General features: G+C 35.8%; 1 protein-coding gene across 2 annotated transcripts in view; it reads right to left on the reverse strand.

Annotated features, from left to right (window-relative positions):
* The window catches only part of CAPN7 (calpain 7), a 41,569-nt gene extending 19,133 nt beyond the window's left edge, over positions 1-22,436 (reverse strand). Inside the window, exons 1-10 of one of the 2 annotated variants that reach the window (XM_038570793.1) lie at positions 22,125-22,436; positions 19,354-19,462; positions 14,479-14,636; positions 13,544-13,611; positions 11,444-11,644; positions 9,453-9,539; positions 5,631-5,757; positions 4,722-4,807; positions 3,383-3,476; positions 1,565-1,711 (exon numbers count right to left, since the gene is read on the reverse strand). In XM_038570793.1, coding sequence (XP_038426721.1) covers positions 1,565-1,711; positions 3,383-3,476; positions 4,722-4,807; positions 5,631-5,757; positions 9,453-9,539; positions 11,444-11,644; positions 13,544-13,611; positions 14,479-14,636; positions 19,354-19,462; positions 22,125-22,226 — 1,179 coding nt within the window. In that variant the 5' untranslated portion in view covers positions 22,227-22,436. The remainder of the gene's footprint in view (positions 1-1,564; positions 1,712-3,382; positions 3,477-4,721; positions 4,808-5,630; positions 5,758-9,452; positions 9,540-11,443; positions 11,645-13,543; positions 13,612-14,478; positions 14,637-19,353; positions 19,463-22,124) is intronic. The other variant, XM_038570792.1, reaches the window with a different exon arrangement.
* Positions 22,437-22,638: the final 202 nt, after the last annotated feature.

Genomic DNA, 22,638 nt, shown 5'->3' on the forward strand with positions numbered 1-22,638 from the left:
AAAAGGTGCTTTAATAATGATGATGACAGTCACCATTTAGTGAGTTCTTAGGATAGCCACTTTTCTATTATCTTACATACATTCTCATTCTTTCTCTCTCTATGCTGCACTGGGTAAATTAAAAGGCAGTGAATTAGAAACTAAACTCTTGGGGCACCTGGGTGGATCAGCGGGTTTGGCATCTGCCTTTGGCTCAGGTCATGATCCCAGGGTCCTGGGGATCCCTGAGTCTGGCTCTCTGCTCAGTGAGGATGAGGAGAACACTTTTTCCTCTGCCCTCCCTCTGCTTGCACTCTCTTGCTCTGCCTCTGATTCACAAATAAATAAAATCTTAAAAAAAGAAAACACCAAACAACCTAAACTATAAAAATAATTGAAGGACAGAACAACTGAGTGTATAGGCTAAGAAGAGATTTTAACATCCTATTGCATTTAACTATGACCTATACATTCTATGCCTTGCATTGTAAGAACTAGAAGAGTGAAGGAGAGACCAGGTACGAGGCAGGGAAACTAACCAGCTACGAATGATGAATGACTTGCATACGTTACTTCATTTAATTTTCACAACTCTGAGAGGTGGATATTATCCTCCTCATATTACACACAAGCAAGGAGGCTAAGAATGGTTACATACCTTTTCTAAGGCCACAGGCTGGTTAGTGTCGTAATTCAAATTATACTAATCTAATTTCTGGCATAAGCCCAGGCTACCCCATACAATTAAAGGACACTGGCACACTTTGATTTTATAGGTTAAGTAGTGTTAAGATTGGGCAAAACTAAAACACCCTGAATTTACAAATCAAAAACCACACATAAGGATGACAAAATGACACATCCTTTGATCTGAAGAGATTTCTTTGAAAAGGTACACTTTCCGTGAGCCGCTGTACGGGGATCTGGGGCACTGCCGGGGCTGCAGGTGCGCGGCTGCTGCTCCCACCCGACGCCCCCGCGTGCAGAGGGGCGAGCGCCAGTGCAAGCCTCCCACCTTCAGGTGGCTCCAAGGGGCCGAAATGAGAGCCAGCTCACTCAAGGCCACATTTCTTAAAACCCTGGGGATGCCCCGGGCCCCAAGCTCCCTGCTGCAATGACCCAAGGGGTGGTGCTAGGAGGTTCCCTGGTGCGCAGGCCTCGGCCAGCAGAGAGGGGGCCTTTCCTCCTGGGTTGGAGCAGAAGAGTAAGTTTTAAATGTCACCATTCCAGTGGAAACCCCAGATGTGACTTTGGGTCCAAATTATAACCTTTGGGCTAGTGTTTCTGCTCTTATAAAACCCAAATGTTGCTTGCAGTCTAAAAAAAAAAAAAAAAAAGACCATCCAATTGGTCTTGCATCCCAACATCTCGCAGACATACATTTTTGGTTTCCTTGAATCCTTTACAATGCACTATCCTTGTAAAAGAAAATACAGTTTCCCCTAATAAGGTAGACTGAGAAACATTTCTCAGGGCAGATACTGTTTTGTTTTCCTTTAAACAAAAATATCATCTATAATCTCTCAAATTTAAAACAGTCATATTAGATAGCATAAATCTGTGTCTGGATCATCCTGATACTTACTGAATTGGATCCTGGGAAATCATATCCTCCCATGACCTTCATATATGCTTTTTCTATGAGGGAAACCCATAATTCACTTTTGTTGTTAGAGTAAGAACAGAGCAATTCTCCCTTATGATCAACAGGTAATTGATCATCAATTATCACCTGGAGAAAGAGAACATTAATTTCCTTAGGTGGTACAAAATATCTTAAAATCCTTTCTATCAAGGAAAAAAAATACCTTTCATACAAATGAAATAAAACGCACAATATGCCTATTATTAAAGTAATTATAGCTTCATATTTCTAGAATCTGATCAATTATAAAATGTTATACAATGTCTTCATTCAATTTTATAGGCTAATTTCCCTGTCAGGTGATAACCATGAGCCAACTGGTTAAACAGATTTATACCATCAAAATTATTACAGATTCTAGAAATGTACATTATATCCAAAATAATTATAAAAGGGCCTCACTATTAAGGTAAATCACAGTATTACTAGGAGTAACTTTACTAAGCCTGCAAAAAGACTCATGTTATGTACAGTTGTAAAAACAGAACAGTATGGCTAAAAAATACATTTAATAGAGGAAGTGATTACCACAAAGCTACAGTTTCTAAGTCACATTATAAAGTGATCTGGGAAACAAGATGATAGGCAGAATTCTGATCTAACACTAATAGGAGAGTCATGCAACTATTATTTTCAAAGATTCTTTAAATAAAGGGTTAAAGATTACAGTTCTGAAAAACCATTCTCAATGATTTTGCTTAATTTTTAAGAACCAGCAGGGGTTCTCAGAGGGTCTTAGCATCACCATTATCGGGGGAATTTATTAGAAATGCAGATTATGGCCCCACCCCCACAACTTCTGAAATGGAAACTCCTGGGGTGAGGGGGTATGGGGGTGAGAGAGCAATTTTCTGTTTATTTTTTTTAAAGTATTTATTTATTCATAGAGATGCAGAGAGAGAGAGAGAGGCAGAGACACAGGTGGTACAAGTCCTAATCTTAGGACTTGTACCACCTAAGGCAGAGGGAGAAGCAGGCTCCATGCAGAGAGCCTGACGTGGGACTCCATCCAGGGTCTCCAGTCATGCCCTGGGCTGCAGGCGGCGCTAAACCGCTGCGCCACCTGGGCTGCCCGCAATTTTTGTTTAAAGCCTCCACGTGATTCTACACATCCCAAAATTTGAGTATCGCTGAGTCACAGAGCAACTTCTCAGACTGAAATCACCAGGGGATTTGTTTAAATGCAGATTCTTGATTTAGTAGGTTCAGGGTGAGGCCTAAAATTTTGCAATTCTAACAAGTCCCCAGGTAATGCTAATGTTGATTCCTGGACCTCTGAGTAGATAAGAGCTAGAGAATCCCAACAATGTCAGGCCATTACAACAAATTCATACTTAAGGAAATTAATGTAATTTAAAACTGTATGCATTTCACAAAGGAAAATATAATTTTAAAGGCTTGTTGGATTTGAAGTTATGACTACACATATAAATTCCTGTGACTTATTAGATTTAGTTTGTCCAATTTCCTTTTAATCAATTAAGAACTATCAGATTAAGGTTTAAGCATTAGTAATCATTAGCTCAATGTTACTTATTGAAATCTTCTATAAATTTCCCAAAACCATTTTTAAAAAGACTTTCTTAATTTTTATTTTTAATTATTAACATATGATGTTATTGGTAGTAATATGCATAACACCAGACTCAAAATCTTTTTAAATGTTTACACAGATAACATTTCTTAATGATTCTACTCAATATTCAAAAGTGGGGAAGGGAGAGAGAGAAGGGGTTGGGGTGGGGAAAGATTATTCACCTTTCTTGGGACACCATTGAGGTGAAGTTTTACCATATACTTTCCACATGGATTGTATTCTGGCTCACCATCCTTATTCTGAGGGTAAATTATGCTTTTGTAAGGAAAATAAATATTGAAATACCAAATTAATATTCAATATAAACTACTATGCAGGATATTTTAGACATATGCTATTGTCTTGGCAATTTTATAAAAATAAACATAAGAATATTTTTCTATAATAGGCCTAGAAAAAGAATTTCACCCTAATCAAAGTGCTTATTTAACATAAAGTATCTTATGAGATCATACAGTAGGTCATAAATTTCACAATACTCTGAAAAATACAAAGTTTTTAATTATATACTCTAATGAATTTTCTATTAAATGGATATGTTTTATGCTAGTTAAAATAATCTTCTACCACTGGCTTAAGATTCTTGAGACCATTTCAATTAACCAGAACTAAGGCAACTAACCACAACTCTGACAGAGATAAAGTTAACACAAAATTATCTGATAAAGTCACACAAAATTATCTAATAAGACACTTGTATCAGTATCAATTTTCTTTTACACTAACATATTATTTACTTATGTGATCTATTTATCCAAGATGGCAAATAGCTTGAAACTAAGGCCTGTATTTAATTTATCTTTGTAATCTTAGGACTTACACAAAAACCACTCAGGAAAAGATGCATGAAAAAATTATAATGCTTAATTTTTACAGTGAATGATTTTTAGCTAATAGAACTTTTAAAAATTGAGAGAAATACATCAATAACATTTCAGTACATGCTAAAGCAGTTCTGGTCAAAAGAAAGATTTTCATTTTCCAGTTGCCATTTAAAACTTAAAAAAAAGGTGAGATTTTAATATATTTTATTTAACCAAACCTATACAAAATATTATTCAATAGTGTAATCACTATAAAAATTTGATAATATTTTCCAATTTTATATATTTTTTGTATTTAGTTTTCAAAGTCTAATGCATTTTAAAGTTATAGCCCATTTTGATTCAGACTAGCCCATTTCAAGTATACAATATCCACATGTGGCTAGTGGCTACCATATACTATAGTGTAATTATGAGTAAGATATCATTTTACTTTAACCAATTTCACTTATTTCAAAACATACCTATTTCATATATATTAACACATGTGCATATGTTCTTAGGCTATTTTAGGAAATCTTTCCACATTCACAAATCATCTGCTTAACATAGAGGGCCACAATATTCTAAGTGATATGCCTTCTTCACTTTCTAGGCAGATAAGACATAAGCTGTTAATTTCTAGTTAAGAGACGATTATATGAAAGGGGCTAAAGGGACAAATATAAAACTTTACCTGGTAATCAACTTCTTATTAAATCGTCTTTCATAAGCTGCACTGATAGCCAGTGATGCCACAAAGGAACAATCTGATACTATTGTCTGTTAATAAGAATTTATTAATACATTAATTCATTTATGTAATTTCAACATAACCACAATATTTAAGCACTGCACCTAAGCAACTGGCTTTTTATACTGAATTAACTATTACTTGAATATCAAAATAATAAACAGAAATGCTATACTGCCAACTCATATTTTATTCAGACAAATCCTAGAAAAACTGAGTAGGATATTTCAATAAAACTAATTTGGAACAAATATGGATGATGTATTTCTGAATAAATGAAATTCAGAATAAAATTTCTGAATAAAAAGCATACTCACTGAACCCACATGTTTTTAAGCATAATCTAAGGGCATTTAAAAAAAAGTTGGTTTATTATAATACAACCAATTAAACTGAATATTCATATGAAAAGATTCTTCAATCATAGTATTTCAGGACTGTTATTTTTATACTAACTGGAAGACATCTGTATTTCAATGCAAAGTTAATTGAATACAGTAACAATAAAGCCATATTGTTGTTCCACCACTGAAGTGTTTTAAATAAGCCTAATACCTTCTTTCTTTTTTTTAAAAGAATCTATTCTCTTATCAAGGTAACGTTGAGATCCTCAACTTTCTCATCTGCAAGACCTATTGATTAATAGGATCTATATAAAAATCTGTAATTGCTCAAACCAGTATTCATACTTATATTTTCCTAGTACATCTAAGTCAAAGTATACAGAATGAATAATTTTTCCAAATATACTCATGCACCTCAAATATATAAGAAAATTAAAAAAAAAACCCAAATCTATACCAAATTACTTCAAAATGTTAGCTTTCATATAAAATTGTATAAAATGTTTACCTGCTTTATGCTAAAACTGGACACAGTATAAATCATTGTAGGATTGTTGGTGAGGTCTTCTGGTCGTACCCATTTGGAAAATGTAGCTTTTTGTTTAGGTGATAATGGTAGTTTGCCCCATCTATCACTGAGGTAATAATAAAAATTAAATACTACTACTACTACTACTACAATTAATCTTTAAAAATGACACAAAAACAAAATTAAATTTCCTAGGGATTTATTTATTTATTTGGCATAATGATCATAGCTATTCTTTTATCATCCTTAAATAACACTCTGGTCAAATCTGGCTCTTTACACTTAACCATGAATCCAGTCAATTGCTCATCTTATATTTATAACTGAAAACAGGAAAGGAACTAAATTCATTTATATTTACTTTAAGAATATAATTTAAAAGTTTAAGTTAGTATCATTATATTCAAGAAATTCAGTTTCAATAAAGTAGAACCATTAACAATAATACAAGCTAATTCAATTCAAAAGGACCTAGGAAGGTACAGATCTTTATGAGGGCTCTTGACAAACTCTTCTCTGCAAAGCTAGCAATAAGAGTAGCTAATTATTGATTAATAACCATGTGCCAGACATCATGCTAAAGTATTTTATATACACTATTCATTTAATCCTTAAAACAATTCCATTAAACCAAATATTTTTAAAAGTGATTAAATAACTTGTCAAGGTCATACAGCCAAAAAATGGCAGAACTGGCATTTGAACCCAGGTCTCTGGTGCCATATCCACCATTTGTATCCCTTACCCTCTGCCTGCACGTTGGGAATATACTGTGTAATATTTCTCTAAAATTGATGTATAGCACAAAATAAAAAAACATTTAACTTTCCTCAAAGCTCTTCTACAATGTAACAGTCCTCAGGTTTCATAAGATTTCTAGAATAAGACAAAGCAATATAACATGTTTTTTTTCCAAAAAATAGTGATTCTAGGTAAAAGGTGGTTTTGTAATCATATGTGATCTACAAACTCTTATATTGTTTTTTCCATTAGAGGGTATCTGTAAATACTTAATAAACCAAGGTTTATGCAAGTTTCTAAGACTATCATATAAAACTTCTCAAACCTTCTGATGATCATGTCATAGAACACTAGTGTTCTAGGTGACACTTTAGTACCTATATAGTAACAACAGTAGCTGATTGTAAATAGAAAGTGAGCTGAACAAATTTAGAATAATTTAAAGACAAGCATCACAAAATTTTAGAGGAAAATATAAAGTTAATTCAAATCTATAATCGCTTTGTATTTTTAACCTGCCATATGAAAATATAGAGTAAATCCAAGATCCCTTAATATGTGTTTTTTCAAAAGTCATCACTAAGTTATCAAAATCAGTGTTCTAACTTTAAAGATACTAAATATTTTACAAATATAATTTATACTCAACATATTTACTTCAGGATTTAAAAATACGTGACCCAAACAGGAAAAAAATGTTTAAAAATCACTCAATCTTTCTAACCAAAATTCATAAATTGTGGAGCCCTTTTTTATCAGTCTGTTGCCTTTGAATTTTGAAATATTTACTGTTACTTATTCTTCTGAGTATTCTACCATAAAATAATCTAGAAAACAGAAAGGAAAAATCTTCCTAATTAGAGTAATCTAATATTTATTCTTGATTTTTCTATAAATTTAATTCAGCAAGTATTTACTAAGTACTCAACTAGATGCCAGACGCTGCACTAGGCATTGGAGTGTAACTTAATTAAAACAGACATGTTCTCTGTCCTTATGGAACTTATAACCCAGGATGGAGGACTGGCAGTAAGCAAGTAATCTTATACAAATTATGTAAAATTCCAACTGTTGACAGGTGCTATGCCTAAATTAAGGGAGTTTGCAGATATTTTACTGTTTCAATTATATTGTAAGCATTTCCCTATGTTTTTTGATTTCTCAAAAACTTGATTGTTCATGGTTGTACGGTATTATTCTTATAGATGTTCTGTTGTATGAGCACTAAAACCGTGATTTATCTTAATTTATTATACAGAGACTGGAACTTCAAGTTTACATCTCTGCTTGGATATAACCATTTAAGAACATATGAAAATAACTGATTCACACTTTCACAATTACAAAATTGATGAATCTTTTATAGAAATCTTTGACTAGATCTATAAACATTTTTTTGAAATTGTTTCCTAAACTGAAATTACTGGTCAAAGGAATAAACTTCTTGTTTATTTCAAACATTTTGGGCAGCCCCTGTGGCTCAGCGGTTTAGCGCCACCTGCAGCCTGGGGTGTGATCCTGGAGACCCGGGATCGAGTCCCACATCAGGCTCCCTGCATGGAGCCTGCTTCTCCCTCTGCCTCTGTGCCTGTGTGTGTGTGTGTGTGTGTGTGTGTGTGTCTATGAATAAATAAATTAAAAAAAAATTCTCTTTCTCTTCAAACATTTTAAGTATCTGAATTGAACAACCAAACTTTGTAATATAATTTAGAATTTAATAAGATATTTGTCTATATTAACCCTTGTAACAGTATAACCAGCACTAGTAAGTGCTTTATATATGTTTTAACTAATTTAATGATCACAAACACCATGAGGTAGATTCTATTATTATTTTAAATCTGAGAGATTTAACAACTTGCCCAGCATCATACCGGATATGAAACTAGACAGTTTGGCTTTACAATTTGTGCCCTTAACATCGATCAAATGCTATAGAGCTTCTCAGATACAAAAATTTCTTAGACTCCAATCAGTGACCAGCATATGATTGCCTGAATGAAAAAAATTAGGTTGATAACTCATTGGCTACATGTCTAACTTTTGCCCATCTAAGAACTGCAAAACACTAGAAAATGAGAAAGCAGCTATTTCGCTCTTTATAGAACCTTTTATATATTTGGTATATAATAAACATTCAACTCTCATTTTTTTCTAATAAATATAACACACTCATTGCAAAAATTCTGAAAAATTTTAAAGTTAAATCATCCAATTCTGCTATGTAGAGATAACCACTGTAAATATTTGATGTGTACTTTTACATTTTACATATCTATAAATACATGAAAAGAAAAAAAAATACAGAAATTTTCCCAAAGAAAATACCCAAATTTTATATTTTTAAATTTGCTCAATTGCAAGCATTTTCTCTACATCTTTGAAAGATGTATTTTTTATTAGTAGCATAAACATTTACTGTAATAACATAGATGTGCCATTATTTAATCATTCCCATATTGTTGGATATTTAATTTGTTTCAGTAATTTTTGCTCTAACAGATGCTTTGATGAATGCTCTAATTTATTATATGCATCTTCAGTCAAATTTTTATTTCCTTAGAATTAGTAGAAGCTGGGAGTCATGAACAAAGTAACATTTTTAAGTCTCTAACACAAGCTGTCACAATCTGGAGAGCTGTTCTAATCAACATTTTCAAAATTAACCCTTTCTTGAACTGGATTTTTTTTTTTAGTAAACAGCAACATCATCATTCCATTCCACTTTTCCACTTAATTTCTTTATTGCGTTTGCAGTTGTGATGCAAACACCAATTTGACAAATATTTACTGAGTACTTACTTTGTGTCAGGTACTGTTTTAGTGCAATGGTAGGCAAAAGGAGAGCCATGTGTGCCCATTTCCAGGCAAATGACAACACAGATACTCTTGCTATGTTTGTTGCCTTACCTTTTCCCCACAACTATACCCCTCTTCCAAACCTTTTTATTACAAATTTCAATTTCAAGGCTATGAGTTAAATTGGATTTCAGAGTATGGAAAAACTAATGAAATATTAAAATTATCTGGGAAGTAAAAAGTACAATAGTGCTTACTTACCAGAAAGGCATTGGATAAGCAAAACGTTCCCTCAGATCAATACTCATGAAAGGAACATATTCTATACCATTTATTTTTGATGTTGTCCTATAAAACACAAGGAAATAAATCTAAAGTAAATGTTCAAATTTACCTTAATTATCAATCTTATTTAAAATTTACATGACAAAGTACAGTACTATAATAAAATTAAAATGACCATCTCATGTTGTTGATATCTTTATTTGAATAAAATTTTCACAAAATAGTTGAATACCAAAAAATAACTGAGTCAATTCAATCCAGTAAGAGCTATTCTTTTAAGACTAGCATTCTATACAACTAAAAACTATGGTCTCAAGATAAACCTATTCTAAAAGTATGGAGAGTATCCCTGACATCAAGACACAAAACAAATTCTATCCAAAGCCAAAAGGGAGAAAGCAATTACCTAGTTACTTTGCAATTTAAAAAACGTAACATTTACAATTCTGGAAAATATTTCTTCCTATCTTCTGGTTATGAGAATGAGGAATGGGCAGTACAAAAAGGAAGCTATGGCCACTTGACAAATTAAAGAAATGTAGTTTGTAGGAGCTTTGCTTACTTCGTGTGCATGTTTATTTGTATGTATCAACTATTTCCTTCTTCTGTTTCCTTCCCTCATTTTATTTAGAAGTGTAGTTGCAAGGCAGCTTCACAATTTAGCCTTAGGTAACAATATTCAGTGAGACTGACTTTAAGGACTAATTAATATAGTGAGCAATGGATACAATGACTGTGTATCCTTATTTTGAAAGGATGAGAACTTTTCACCTGTATGAGGATAGCTGAATTTTGTTAGATAGAAATACAGGTTTTTTGTTATAGAATGAAATTCAAATGTGTATAGAAAGGAGCATAGGGATGCTGAGTAGCCTTAGTGTTGGACTGCTACTGTCTCTCAGCTCCAAAACCACCTTTCTTTGTCCTTTGTGTGTTATGGTGGGTCATATGTAACTTTTCTATGCAAAATGAGTCACTTTAGTGTAAGAATTAAAATCTTCAGTAGGAAGAAAGAAAACTGCTTTCAGGCGGCTGCTACAATTGAAAGAACACTCTTGGCGTAATTTTAGGAAATTTAAACTGAGCAACTACAGGACTTGCACAGCTCTAGGCAGCTTGGATCTCCTCCAACTAAAGAGCAGCCACACTGGCTTGGAGATAAATCCCATCTACACTGGCTCAGAATGCAATCACAAGGATTTCCTCATCTTTGTTGTTCTGAATTTTTAATATCCCTTGAGGCTACTTCCAGACTCTGAGGTGGCAAATGTTTTCTGTAAAGGACCAGACAGTACACTGTTTTGGCTTTGCAATGAGGTCTCTGTCACATATTCTTCTGTTTTTTTGGTTTTGTTTTCTTTTTTTTATAACCCTTTAAAGAACTGTAAAAACTTCATAGCTTCAGGCTTCCCTTTGCTGACCCAGGCCTACACTATTTCAAGGTAACAATTTTTTCCCCTTAGGGCTCTGGTTACCAGTTGCATGGAGTAAGAGCAGTCTGCCATAACTCTATTTTGCTGTTTGTGCTCGATTTTAAAGGACGCTAGGATTTTCAGAAAAATGGATGTCTGGTACAATTGCTAGTATTAAAATATATTAGCACAAATTTTAATTATTTCAAGTTATGGCTGTATGGCAATATAACTTATAATTTCATAATAAATTTTTTTTTAAGATTTTATTTATTTATTCATAGAGATGCAGAGAGAGAGAGAGAGAGGCAGAGACACAGGCAGAGGGAGAAGCAGGCTCCATGCAGAGAGCCTGACGTGGGACTCGATCCCGGGACCCCAGGATCATGCCCTGAGCTGTAGGCGGCGCTAAACCGCTGTGCCACCAGGGCTGCCCTATAATTTCATAATAAAACCACAACACACTATAGTTAAGATGTGGTAACAAAAATAAAATTACCTGTATTGATTACGTTAACAAAATTACTCATTACAATGAATCATAAACTGATTTACCTGAGAACTTCTATTTCTTCTGCTGTATATCTCTGTCCTTGTGCATCACATGACTGAGGACTTATAAAGGGTTGAGGTCTTTCAAGGAAAGGACTAGTCCCTAGTGGGAAATGTGCTCTTGTTGGAGGTGGCTTTGGTTTGTTATTTGTGGACTTGATTTTGCATAATGGTTTTGTTAAAGGCTCACTCAATGCTTCTGCTCTATAATAGAAAGAGGTACAGAAAAATTGTTTTAGTTTTTCTTCTCAGATTTAAGTTTTCCAGAAAATAAAGTTTACTTCAAGAACCAGTCAAGCATTCCTAATGTAAAATTAGTGTATAAGATCCATACATACCAGCCAGCAGTTCACTTAAGCTATTCCAAAAGTATTTCACAACTGATATACATTAATTGATATTAGCACTGTAACATTAATTGAGTACTTATTGCATGTCGGATACTATGCAAGGTAAGGGGGAACACAAGAAAGTAAAAAATGCAATCTCTTCTCTTAAGGGGTTTACAAGTTTTGTGGGGGAAAGAAAGACAACTGCATCAAAAGTGACAAATGCTAGAAGTATTACATGCGAGTGAATGTACAGCAGAAGATATTAACCTTAATAACCAAAAAAAAAAGGGAGTGAGTCAAGGGAGGATTTTCTGAATTGATGTTTGAGCTGCAGAGTAGTTCACCTGGGGAGTGAGGGAGCATTCTGAGAAAATAGCACGTGCAGAAGTATAAAACAGCATAGCGAGTTATGATAACTTCAAAATAATGGGAGAAGACCCTGTGAAAAGTGCAAATGAGAGGCAGAAGGAGATGAGACCAGGGGAAAGAGTTGATCATGGAATGTCTCACATGATGTTCAAGGGAATTTTGGCTTTGTTTTGTCAAAGGTTCAGCAAGCTAAAAAAAACAGAAGTTCTTGAGGTCCAGGAATCTTGTGAACACTCTGAAATTACATAAAATGCACATGAAAAAAATCTTATGTACATTTTTTCCTAGAAAGAGGATCCATAATTTTGAACAGACCCTCAAAGGAGCCAATGACTGACCCACCCCTCTGTGCTTAGGCAGCACTCAGAGGGTACTGGATGGTTATCCACATAGGTCATAAACATCACCTGACTAGTGAAAAAAGTGAAAATGGAGAAGATTACTATGTGTCAAGTGCCCATATTCTAATGTATTTGAAGACAAGCTAAATGTTAGATGATGACAATGAAAAGGAAGGATGACTGTTGTACCTCAATTAAAAAAAAGAAGGGCTGGGGGTAGTATAGCTACCTAGTCAGAACCTCAGAAGGAGGTAACTTTATTAATTCACGCTGTAACTACAAATGCAATTTTCATCCTTTTCCTTCATCTATAACACTCTTTAAGAAGTATAACTCTTGTGCAAATCTGTTCATTCTCAAATACCTATTGAGCATATGTAGTATGTCTGGCACTCAGCTAGGTCATTATAGTACTGAACAAAACAGACAAAATTCTCTACACTCAGAGTTTACATGGAGGGTTGGAGGGTTCAAAGGGACATGGACACTAATAACAAACATGATAAATTGGTAAATTTCATATACCTTAGAAAGTGCTAAAGCTTTATGAAAGATTGTTAGAATAAACAGGAGAAAAATACTGGTGGAGATTCCATTTTAAATAAAATGGTCAGAGCAGGCTTAATTGAAAAGGTGACATTTGAGCAGAATTGAAGGAGCTACACATATGGTATAATTTGGGGGTATGTGAATGGCTGTAGGCCAGCTCATTCTCAATTTCTCTACTTTTAATAGTAGCTCTGGAAGGCTCTCTGGAAGTTCTCCCCAGAAATCTGGTATTACACAACAGAGAGAAGCCTTCCACTTCAAACATCATAATCATTGTTCTACACATAGCAAAAACTAAGTAAAACAGGTCTTGACTGATTTGTTATTTCTTGAGTCTAAAGCAGGGAACTAGAGAGGAATAAATTCACCCATAGGAAGAAGGCAGACTTGCTCCAAATCTCAGCTTAAAAATGGGAGGTGTTACTATGAACTCTATGACACATATAGAGAAATCTGTCAAATTTAAGTGACACTGCTATCCATGGATAAGAACTTGAGTGAACAAAACTCACCTATCTAGTGCTTGTCGAGCCAACTGTTTCAGTTTATTTTGCAGAGTCTTATCAGCAGTTTCGTAAGACTTAAGAGAAAGAGAGACAAATAATCTGAAGCATAATTTTTTCTTTGCCTGATCCATATTTCTAAACAAAAAACATATAATGGAATATATTTCTTCAAATAATGAGAGAATAAACAAAGATGACAATTTGTTTTCATCCTTAAAAGTATCATTTAAAATAGTGTTAAAAACTTGTCACTAGGTGTGACACTTCATGTGGTAAATGAACCACACAAGTAATAAAAACATGGTGCCATGGAAAGCTGAGCAGCAGGAAACTCAGGAGACCAGCACTTACCTCCAGAAATCAGGCAAGATGGCTTCCCTGAAAAAAAAAAAGCCAATCCTCTGACAATACTGAGAACACCACTATCATCTCACCTCATCTTCCTGTCAAATGCACTGCTCTTATGCACTAGATGCCCCTTAAAGCTAGCTGTCCTAACCAGGGTCCTCAGGAAGCACTAAAAGCCACTCAGCATATAGATTTTACACTGCAAATTAATAAAGCTCTCCCAAACCACTACCTTAGTTTTAAACATAAGAAATTTTTTAAAAAGGAGGAGGTTTATTCTAAATTCATACATTTGTGATGGTGATTTCTTCCTGTAATGTTAATTTTAGGTATATGGGTTTAAGCAGGTTAAAAAAGTGATACTCCTAATGAAAAAAAATGTCTAAGGACTCAATCTTAAAACTGTCAATTTCTTAACAAAATGTTAAAAATCCATCATTTTTCTATTCTTCATCATCTTTTAATGAAGAGTAACTTAATAACACATATTGATACAGTAATTATTTTTCTTTAAGGAATTGTCACATAAAATTCATTAGTAAGAGAAATTTCTTAGCATAATTCCACCAAATTTAACTGGTAGCTATACATACGGTTTTTAGACAGAGATCTACGGCTTCAGTATATAATTCTATAGCATCTTCAACATTTCCTTTTTCATCTTCATCAAAAGCTTGTGTAACAAGGAAATGAGCACGTTCTAAGTCCAACTGATGTTTTGATTTCAAAGGATCAGCACTCTTTGACTGAACTAGGATAAGAAGAAAGACATTTAGATGAAATATTATCTATATATATGTATTTATATTTCCAGGAAACAACACACCATTTTAATACGTTAAAGATACTCTTTATCAAAACTTTATTAATTTTTCATTTTAAAAGCTTAGCAAGGTCAAAAAATAATCCTCACAAAATGACTAATTCTCTCCTTTCAATCTGAATTTTAAGGCCTAAAAAAAAGTCCCCACTTGTTTGACTCATTACATAATGCACACCAGCGACCAAAAATACCAAAAAGAGTTATTAAAAAAAAAATTCCCCCTGAATCTCTCCTTACTAGCACTTTCTTCCTTTAAAAAAAAAACAGTCCTCCTCACATATTCCTGCCCCGCCCCCAAAGACAAAACAAAACTTAAGAAAATGTTAAGCCTAAAGAAACTTAATTGCATTTTAATGTAAATAAAATTTTTTTCAGTACAATTGTATAATACAATATCCTACGCCTTGATGATAAAGTTCCTGCTGTTTCTTATTCATCTGAGTCCAGATTAAATAATCATATATTGGGCAGCCCGGGTGGTGCAGCGGTTTAGCGCCACCTGCAGCTGGGGTGTGATCGATCCTGGAGACCCGGGATTGAGTCCCACATCGGGCTCCCTGAATGGAGCCTGCTTCTCCCTCTGCCTGTGTCTCTGCCTCTCTCTGTATCTCTCATGAACAAATAAATAAAATCTTTAAAAAAAAATCATATATTTTTTCTGCTCTTTGAAATAAGTATTTGTTTTTAATACATGAGTATTTCATCAAGGGACTTGTATCATGAATATTACAAAGATCTCTTACAATTAAACACTAAAAAGACAACTCCAATTTTAAAAGTGAGTGTGGTGATTAATCATATCAATTTGTGCCAACTCTACTGCGTACCCAGATACTTGGCTAGATATGGTTTCTAGATATGACTGAAGGGTGATTCTGAATGAAATTAACTTTTGAACTGGTAGGAAAAGCAGACTGTCCTCCCTGATGTGGGTGAGCAACATCTAATCGACTGAGGGGCTGAATAGAATAAAAAGACAGAAGGGAGAATTTGCCCTCTCTGCCCGAATTTTTTTTTTTTTTTTTTTTTTTTGGTCTTTTCCTGTCCTTGGGACTGGCTCTCACACCATCAAATTCCCCTACTTCTCAGGCCTTTGGACTTGGAACTAAATAAACTATACTACTGGCTTTCCTGAGTAGTTCGTGCTTGCAGACTGCAGTGTGAGATTTCTCAGCTTACATAATGAGGTTCCATTATGAGCCAATTCCTTATACGAAATCTCTTTATATATATCCTATTGGTTCTTTTTTCTCTGGAGAACCCTGACTTAAAAGGGGAGAGGGTCTGTATAACCATTTCTTCAAAGATGATATTCAAATGGCCAACTGGCCCAAGAGGAGATGCTCAACAACATTAGCCAGCAGGGAAATGCATACCAAAACCCCAAATGCCACCTTTATACCCGCTTGGGTGGCTAAAATTACAAAAGACAGAAAACAACAAATGTTGATAAGGATGTGAAGGAAACGGAACCCTCACATATCGCTGATGGAAATTTAAAATGGTATTGCCACTTAGGAAAACATTTCAGCAGTTCCTCAGAAAATCAGACATAAAGCTAACCACATGACCCAGCAATTTCACTCCTGGGCTATGTATTAAAGAGAACGAAAAACTTACGTCCACACAAAAACATATACACAAACATCCAAAACAGTATTAGCCAAAAAGTGGAAACAAGAAAATGTCCATTAACTGACGAATGGATAAGTAATAAATGGTATATTGGTACAATGGCATTATTATTCAGCCATAGAAAGGAACGAAGTATTGATACATGTTACAACATAGATAAATCTTGAAAACACTATGCTAAATGAAAAAAGCCAGAAACCAAAGGCCATGTATTAGATGATTCCATTTACATGAAATGTCCAGAATAGGCAACTCCAGGGAGATAGAAAATTGATTACTGGTTGCTAGGGGAAAGAGGGTAGGAAGAATGGGGAATGACTGCTAATGGATAAGGTTTCTTTTGGGACAACAAAAAAGTTCTAAAATTAGTGGTGATGGTAGCACAACTCTAGAAATATACTAAAAACCATGAATTGTATACTCTAAAAAGGTGAATTTTATGGTACATGAATTATATTTCAATAAAGTTTTTTTTTTAAGATTTATTCATGAGAGACAGAGAGAGAGAGGCAGAGACACAGGCAGAGGCAGAGGGAGAAGCAGGCTCCATCAGGGAGCCTGATGTGGGACATGATCCAGGGACCCCAGGATAATGCCCTGGGCTGAAGGCAGGTGCTAAACTGCTGAGCCACCCAGGAATCCCCCTCAATAAAGTTATTAAAAAAAAAAAAAAAGGCTTTACATTTTCTCTTAAAGGTATGAACTTCAACTCTGTAACAACTCTCTGAAGTATGTGCTAATCCCTTTTACAAAATGAAGACACAAAAGCTCAAAAATGTTAAAATAGCTAGCCCATGGTTTCTCAGTCTCATACTACTAATGTGTTCAGCTGGAATAATTCTTTGCTGTAGACTAACCTGTGCTTTGGAGGATCGTTAGTAAGATCCCTGCCCTCTACCCAACTGGATGCCATAGTATACTCCCCACTCCTCCCTAATTTAAACCCCAAAAATCTTTCTAGACATTGCCAAAAATCTTCTGAGGTGCAAAAACTCTTCCCAGTTGAGAATAACTGATCTAGCCTAAGGTTTGGTAGCTACAAGTTACAATTTAGATCTTTTAATTCTAAGTCTAGCTATAGTTTAGATTTTTAATTCTAAGTCTTGAGCTATTTGTACTACACTGGTGAATTTCAAACTATGTTACCCTTCCCCACCCAGAAATCAACCTATATCTCAAGAGTCTTCTGTCAGCAAAATTTGTTTTTTTTTTTTTTTAGCAAAATTTGTTTTAAACATTGTTTGAAATATTAAAGAAACCATTTAACTCTAAAGATTACACTCCATAGATCAAACATTACGGGTCAAAAAGCTGGCAAAACAATTAAGGTATCTTATGCTTTGAAAATCCTTTGACCTTTATTTCTGTTTCAGTGCCAGGTCTTTATTCCTCAGGAGATTAGAGCTGTCACACTGTGTCTGAATATCATCTTTATAAATTTTTTTTTAAGATTTTATTTATTTATTCATGAGAGACACACAGAGAGAAAGAGAGAGAGAGAGAGAGGCAGAGACACAGGCAGAGGGAGAAGCAGGCTTCTGAGGTACAAAACCAGGGAGCCTGGGACTCCAGGAACACGCCCTGGGCTGAAGGTAGCGCTAAACCGCTGAGCCACCCAGACTGCCCACCCTTTATAAATATCTTATTTATAAATTTATTTGGCAGGGAAAATGGAGTTACTTTGAATTACATGGTACTTTGAATACATGAATCCGTATAACTCTGTATCAGTTGAGGCCTTGGATAGGTAGTTCACTGTTCCATACACCCAATTTCTGAGCACTGTCTTAAACTAAACTACCTTGTCCTTAATGGTACTGTCTTAACAAGAAACCTAATGATGGGATCATTTTTTCCTAAAGATGTGATTATAACTGCTTGTATCTACTCAGAGTAGTGGAAAGTAGCACAAAGTCCATCAGGGAATGCTGAATAAAGAGTCCTCTAAGCTGCTTGTGGTTTTATTATACAGCCACAGAAATAAAGGGTAAAAAGAACCATTAGTGAGAAAAATGTATTTCTAAAACAAAATGTCAGGAGGTGATCACTTTCTTTTCTACCAATGTCAATAGCAGGTTTTGAGAGGACCCACATACCTCTAATAATACTGTGGTCACTAAGTCGGTGTATTTGTTTCACAGCATTTGCAATACTGTTTACAAAAATAAAAACATGTTGTTCCAGGTCTCTACTTACATGTTGCTTTCCAAGATATGGTTTAAAAAAAAAAGTTTAGCTGAGGTCTTCAGGTTGAGGATACTGATATAGAAGAGACTACAAACATATTGCTGAAGTCGTTGATACTAAAGAGTAAAGATGGTCCTTGAACAATGTGGGGGGTGAGGGACGCTGATGGAAATCTGCATGTTAACTTTTGACTCCCTAAAAACTTAATAGCCTACTGTTGATTGGAAGCCTTACCAATAACATAAGTTGATTAACACACATTTTGTATATATGTTATATACAGTATTCCTTATGATAAAATAACCTAGACATAAGAGAATATTAAGAAAATCTTAAGAAAGGAAAAATACATTTACAGTACTGCAAAAACCTGCATGTAAGTGACCTGCACAGCTCAAACCCCTGTTGTTCAACTGCAGTCATTTAATCTTAGTATCAGGAGCCAGAATGTGACAGATATTTAAAAAGTAGATTTGAAAAGGGTCCTAATCCTGACTCTACCAATGATACAATTTGAATGTAGGTAATTCACTATTTCTGTACCCCTGGGAAATTAGGAGATTAGCCTATATTATCTGTAAGGTTCTTATTCATAGATCTATCACTTATTTCCATATTATGACTCTTAAAGACATGATTACCAAAACAGAAATGAGTAGGAGTGAAGATCAAGATACAAAGATGAAAAAGGAAAGAGAAACACAAGGGACTAATATAACACTGTATATCAGCTATGTTTCAATAATTTAAAAAAGAAACACGGGAAAGGATGTGATGTGAGAGAAGAAAAAAGAAAACAAAATGTTAGTAGTCCTTTACTAACCTGCTGAGTGCAAAGCCTGAACTCTTTCCAGATACTCATTTATTTTTTCTTGAATATGTTCTAGGCTTGAGCCTGCCATCTCAGCATAAATTAAGGCTTGTGCAGCTTCCTAAAAAAAAAAAAAAAGAATCTAATAGATGAATTACAATTTGAATTTTCTCTACTGCTAACTCACTATTGCTGTCTATGAATGATAAAAATGCCTTTAAGATAGTGCTAAGTGGGTTATATAACCCTCTAATACCTTTTCCCCAGTTCTCAATACTCAATTTTATCATACTGTCGAAAAATTACAAACTCAAAATAGAAAAGATTATAAACATTTTCTTAGCATAGCTTTACTGAAACAAGTTTTCTGCTTTGTTTCTTTATGCAATACGTCAGCCTTAAAATCATATACCTTGAAAATATGAATTGAGCCTGAAAAGCTTAACAACTATATAATAACAATACCAGTTCCTATTAGTTAATAATAATCAATAATCAATTAGTCAATGATAACCAATAGAATAAAATTAAATGTCCAAAGAAGACTATAAGAAATTATAAAGGTTAGGGTGCCTGGCTGGCTCAGTCAATAGAATATGCTACTCTTGATCTCAAGGATGTTAAGTTGGAGCCCCATGCTGAGTGTAGAGATTACTTAAAAATAAAATTTAATTATAAATATTTCACAATGGAAAGAAAATCTCTTTCTCCATAGAAAATATTACCAAAGGGTAACATATTTTAAAGCAGAGTTCAGTTGTATGAAATCAACTTACTTTAACTAAGAAAGCCTGGATTCATCATCCAGTTTTTCTAAAACTCCCAACAGCCAGTTATGCTGTGGCCAATGAGGAAGAGCCTCACTCTCCCCTTCACCATTCCAGGATAACAGGTTACCAATGTTACAGGGAGAAGAACCACAGAGATTTCTCCAAAGTAATAATACCTTCTCAGCAACAACCTAAGCATGTGTACTTCACAGAGGCTGATGCCTAATTGTTGGATCCAAAGAAGCCAGCCATTTATTGAACATCTAACTTTTTGAATCCAGTTGTCAGAGCACATACTGTTTCACTGAACTTAACAAAATCAGGAAGAAGAGTCTGGTTTTGATCTAAATAAAAATTCATTGAAAGGCTGCAGGAGAAGGAAAGATGATTTCCTCAGACTCTGTAACCGACATTTCATGGGAAGAAAATATAACTTTACACGTACGTAAACATTAAACATTTTACCTTATATACTATTATCTAAATACTGATGTTATACATATATTTCACACCTCCAATTATCTTGCACGTAAGTACTGACGCTTAAATAATTATCTTGGTTAAAAGAAACAAAGCCAACTAAAAAATTGCTGACATCAATTTTATTTTACTCACTTAACTTATATTTGAAAATGACAAGAAATCCTTCACAGAAGAGTAGGAAGACAAGAAAAGGCTAAAGATCTGGCAAAGCTTATATAAACAGTTCTTGGAAGCACAACCATTTCTCTTAAGGATAAAAAATTCTGCATAATGACATGTATTCCAATCATATAGCAAAACTCTTGCAGTACATAGTATTTTCTTTTGCTCTACACAAAGCAATTTTATATGGTGCGATTTTAACCTATGAAATCTTGTCAGTTACTTCACAAAACTAAAACACGCAGAGTTTTACTTTTAAAGAAATACCACCTTCACGAAATTGTCCCAAAAGTCCAAAGGTAAGAATTCTGAAACACACCAAAAGTCTCTAGATATAGATTATAAAATGAAGGCAATAGAATAATAATCTGAGAAAAAACACGACTGATAGCATATACAGTCATGTAAAAAAAATTATGACTACTGTATTATCAAAGCACATTCTCTAAAAACAAACAAAAAAAAAAGTGACTATATCACCAGGATACAGCTACCTCCACAAGGAGACAGAGGGCATGGCTAGAGCTGGAGAGGTGTATTTGCAAATCCTCGGGATTAGGGAGCAGAGGGGACTGTGGGAGATCATATCCTTTCATAATTCCGCCCCTAGTAACTTACCCAAAAGAAACAGCCAGGAAATGTATAAAGCATTAGTTATCGACTTTAAGCACAGCACTACTTACGATACTGAAAAACCAAGAATGAATCTAAACACCCATCAGTTTGTAAACTGCCTATGGCACACTCACATAACGAAATACCATGCACCTGTCGTTAGCTTATATTAAACAAGCAACTTTGCCTTTTTAAAAGCTTAAAATACGAAGAACAGGTTAAAAAAATAGTATAAATGGTACAATCCAAGTTCGTCTTACGTATTGATTAGCTGAATCACCACGTTGTTCCACTTGAGGCTAATGTCATATCCTACGTCAACTATAAATTTTTTCCTAAGGTGTCTATGTAAATACGCGTAAACAACCAACCAACCAAGTACAAAGATATATGAAATGCCAGGATAAGCGACGTATCATTCTTTCTGGAAACCGTCTTGTGTTCAATGAACGTACGTTACTTTAGTGTGTATCTGAGACCACTCCCCCCCCCCGCCCCCGGCCCTAAATCAGAGCCCAGGGACGGCGAGAATCAGCTGCTTACCTACCCCCCCGAACTACTGCGGCCGTCAGTGGCTCAGCGGTGGGGACATCTGCCATCAAGACGGTAACCGGAGAGGCGGCGGCTCCCCCGCCTCGGCCAAACCTCCCCGCGGTGGCAGGAGGAACAGGGGAAAGCGAAGCCCAGGGGCCCGGCCGCCCCGCACGGACCCGCCCCTTCGCCTCTCCGACAGCGCAGCAGGCCCGGCCCTACCTTGTAGTAAAACACCGCCTCGGAGTAGCGGCCCTCTTGGTCGCGCTGCACCGCCAGCCGGGCGAACTGCACGGCGTCCCGCTCCAGCGCCGTGGCGTCCATGGCGCCGGAGCCCCGCACCCGCGGAGGGAGGCCGGGAGGGAGGGAGGGCCCGACGCACCAGGCTTTCCGCCGACCGCAGCACCGCCGGGAGGCGGACCCGCGAACGCCGTGAAGGGAGCGGCCGAGTTTATCCTCCGCGGCTGAGGGACGAGAGCCGGCCTTCCGCGCCGGGGCCCGCTGCGACAACCGTCTGCCTCGGGGCCGCCCCCCATCCAGGCAGCCGCATTCCCCCGCCCCGCCTACCGGCTCCACTGCGCAGGCGCAGCCTGGCCCCCGGGCGTTTCTACGGAGATGGGGCGGCAAAAGCCGGGCTCGCGAGAGTACGTGGGGGGGCGGGGCCTGGCCTGGCGAGTGCCGGCGCGCACGTGATCGCCAGGGCTCCCGGGATTGGGCAGGCGAAAGCAGAGCGTAG

Source organism: Canis lupus, chromosome 23 (assembly GCF_011100685.1).
Source record: "Canis lupus familiaris isolate Mischka breed German Shepherd chromosome 23, alternate assembly UU_Cfam_GSD_1.0, whole genome shotgun sequence".
Taxonomy (NCBI): domain Eukaryota; kingdom Metazoa; phylum Chordata; class Mammalia; order Carnivora; family Canidae; genus Canis; species Canis lupus.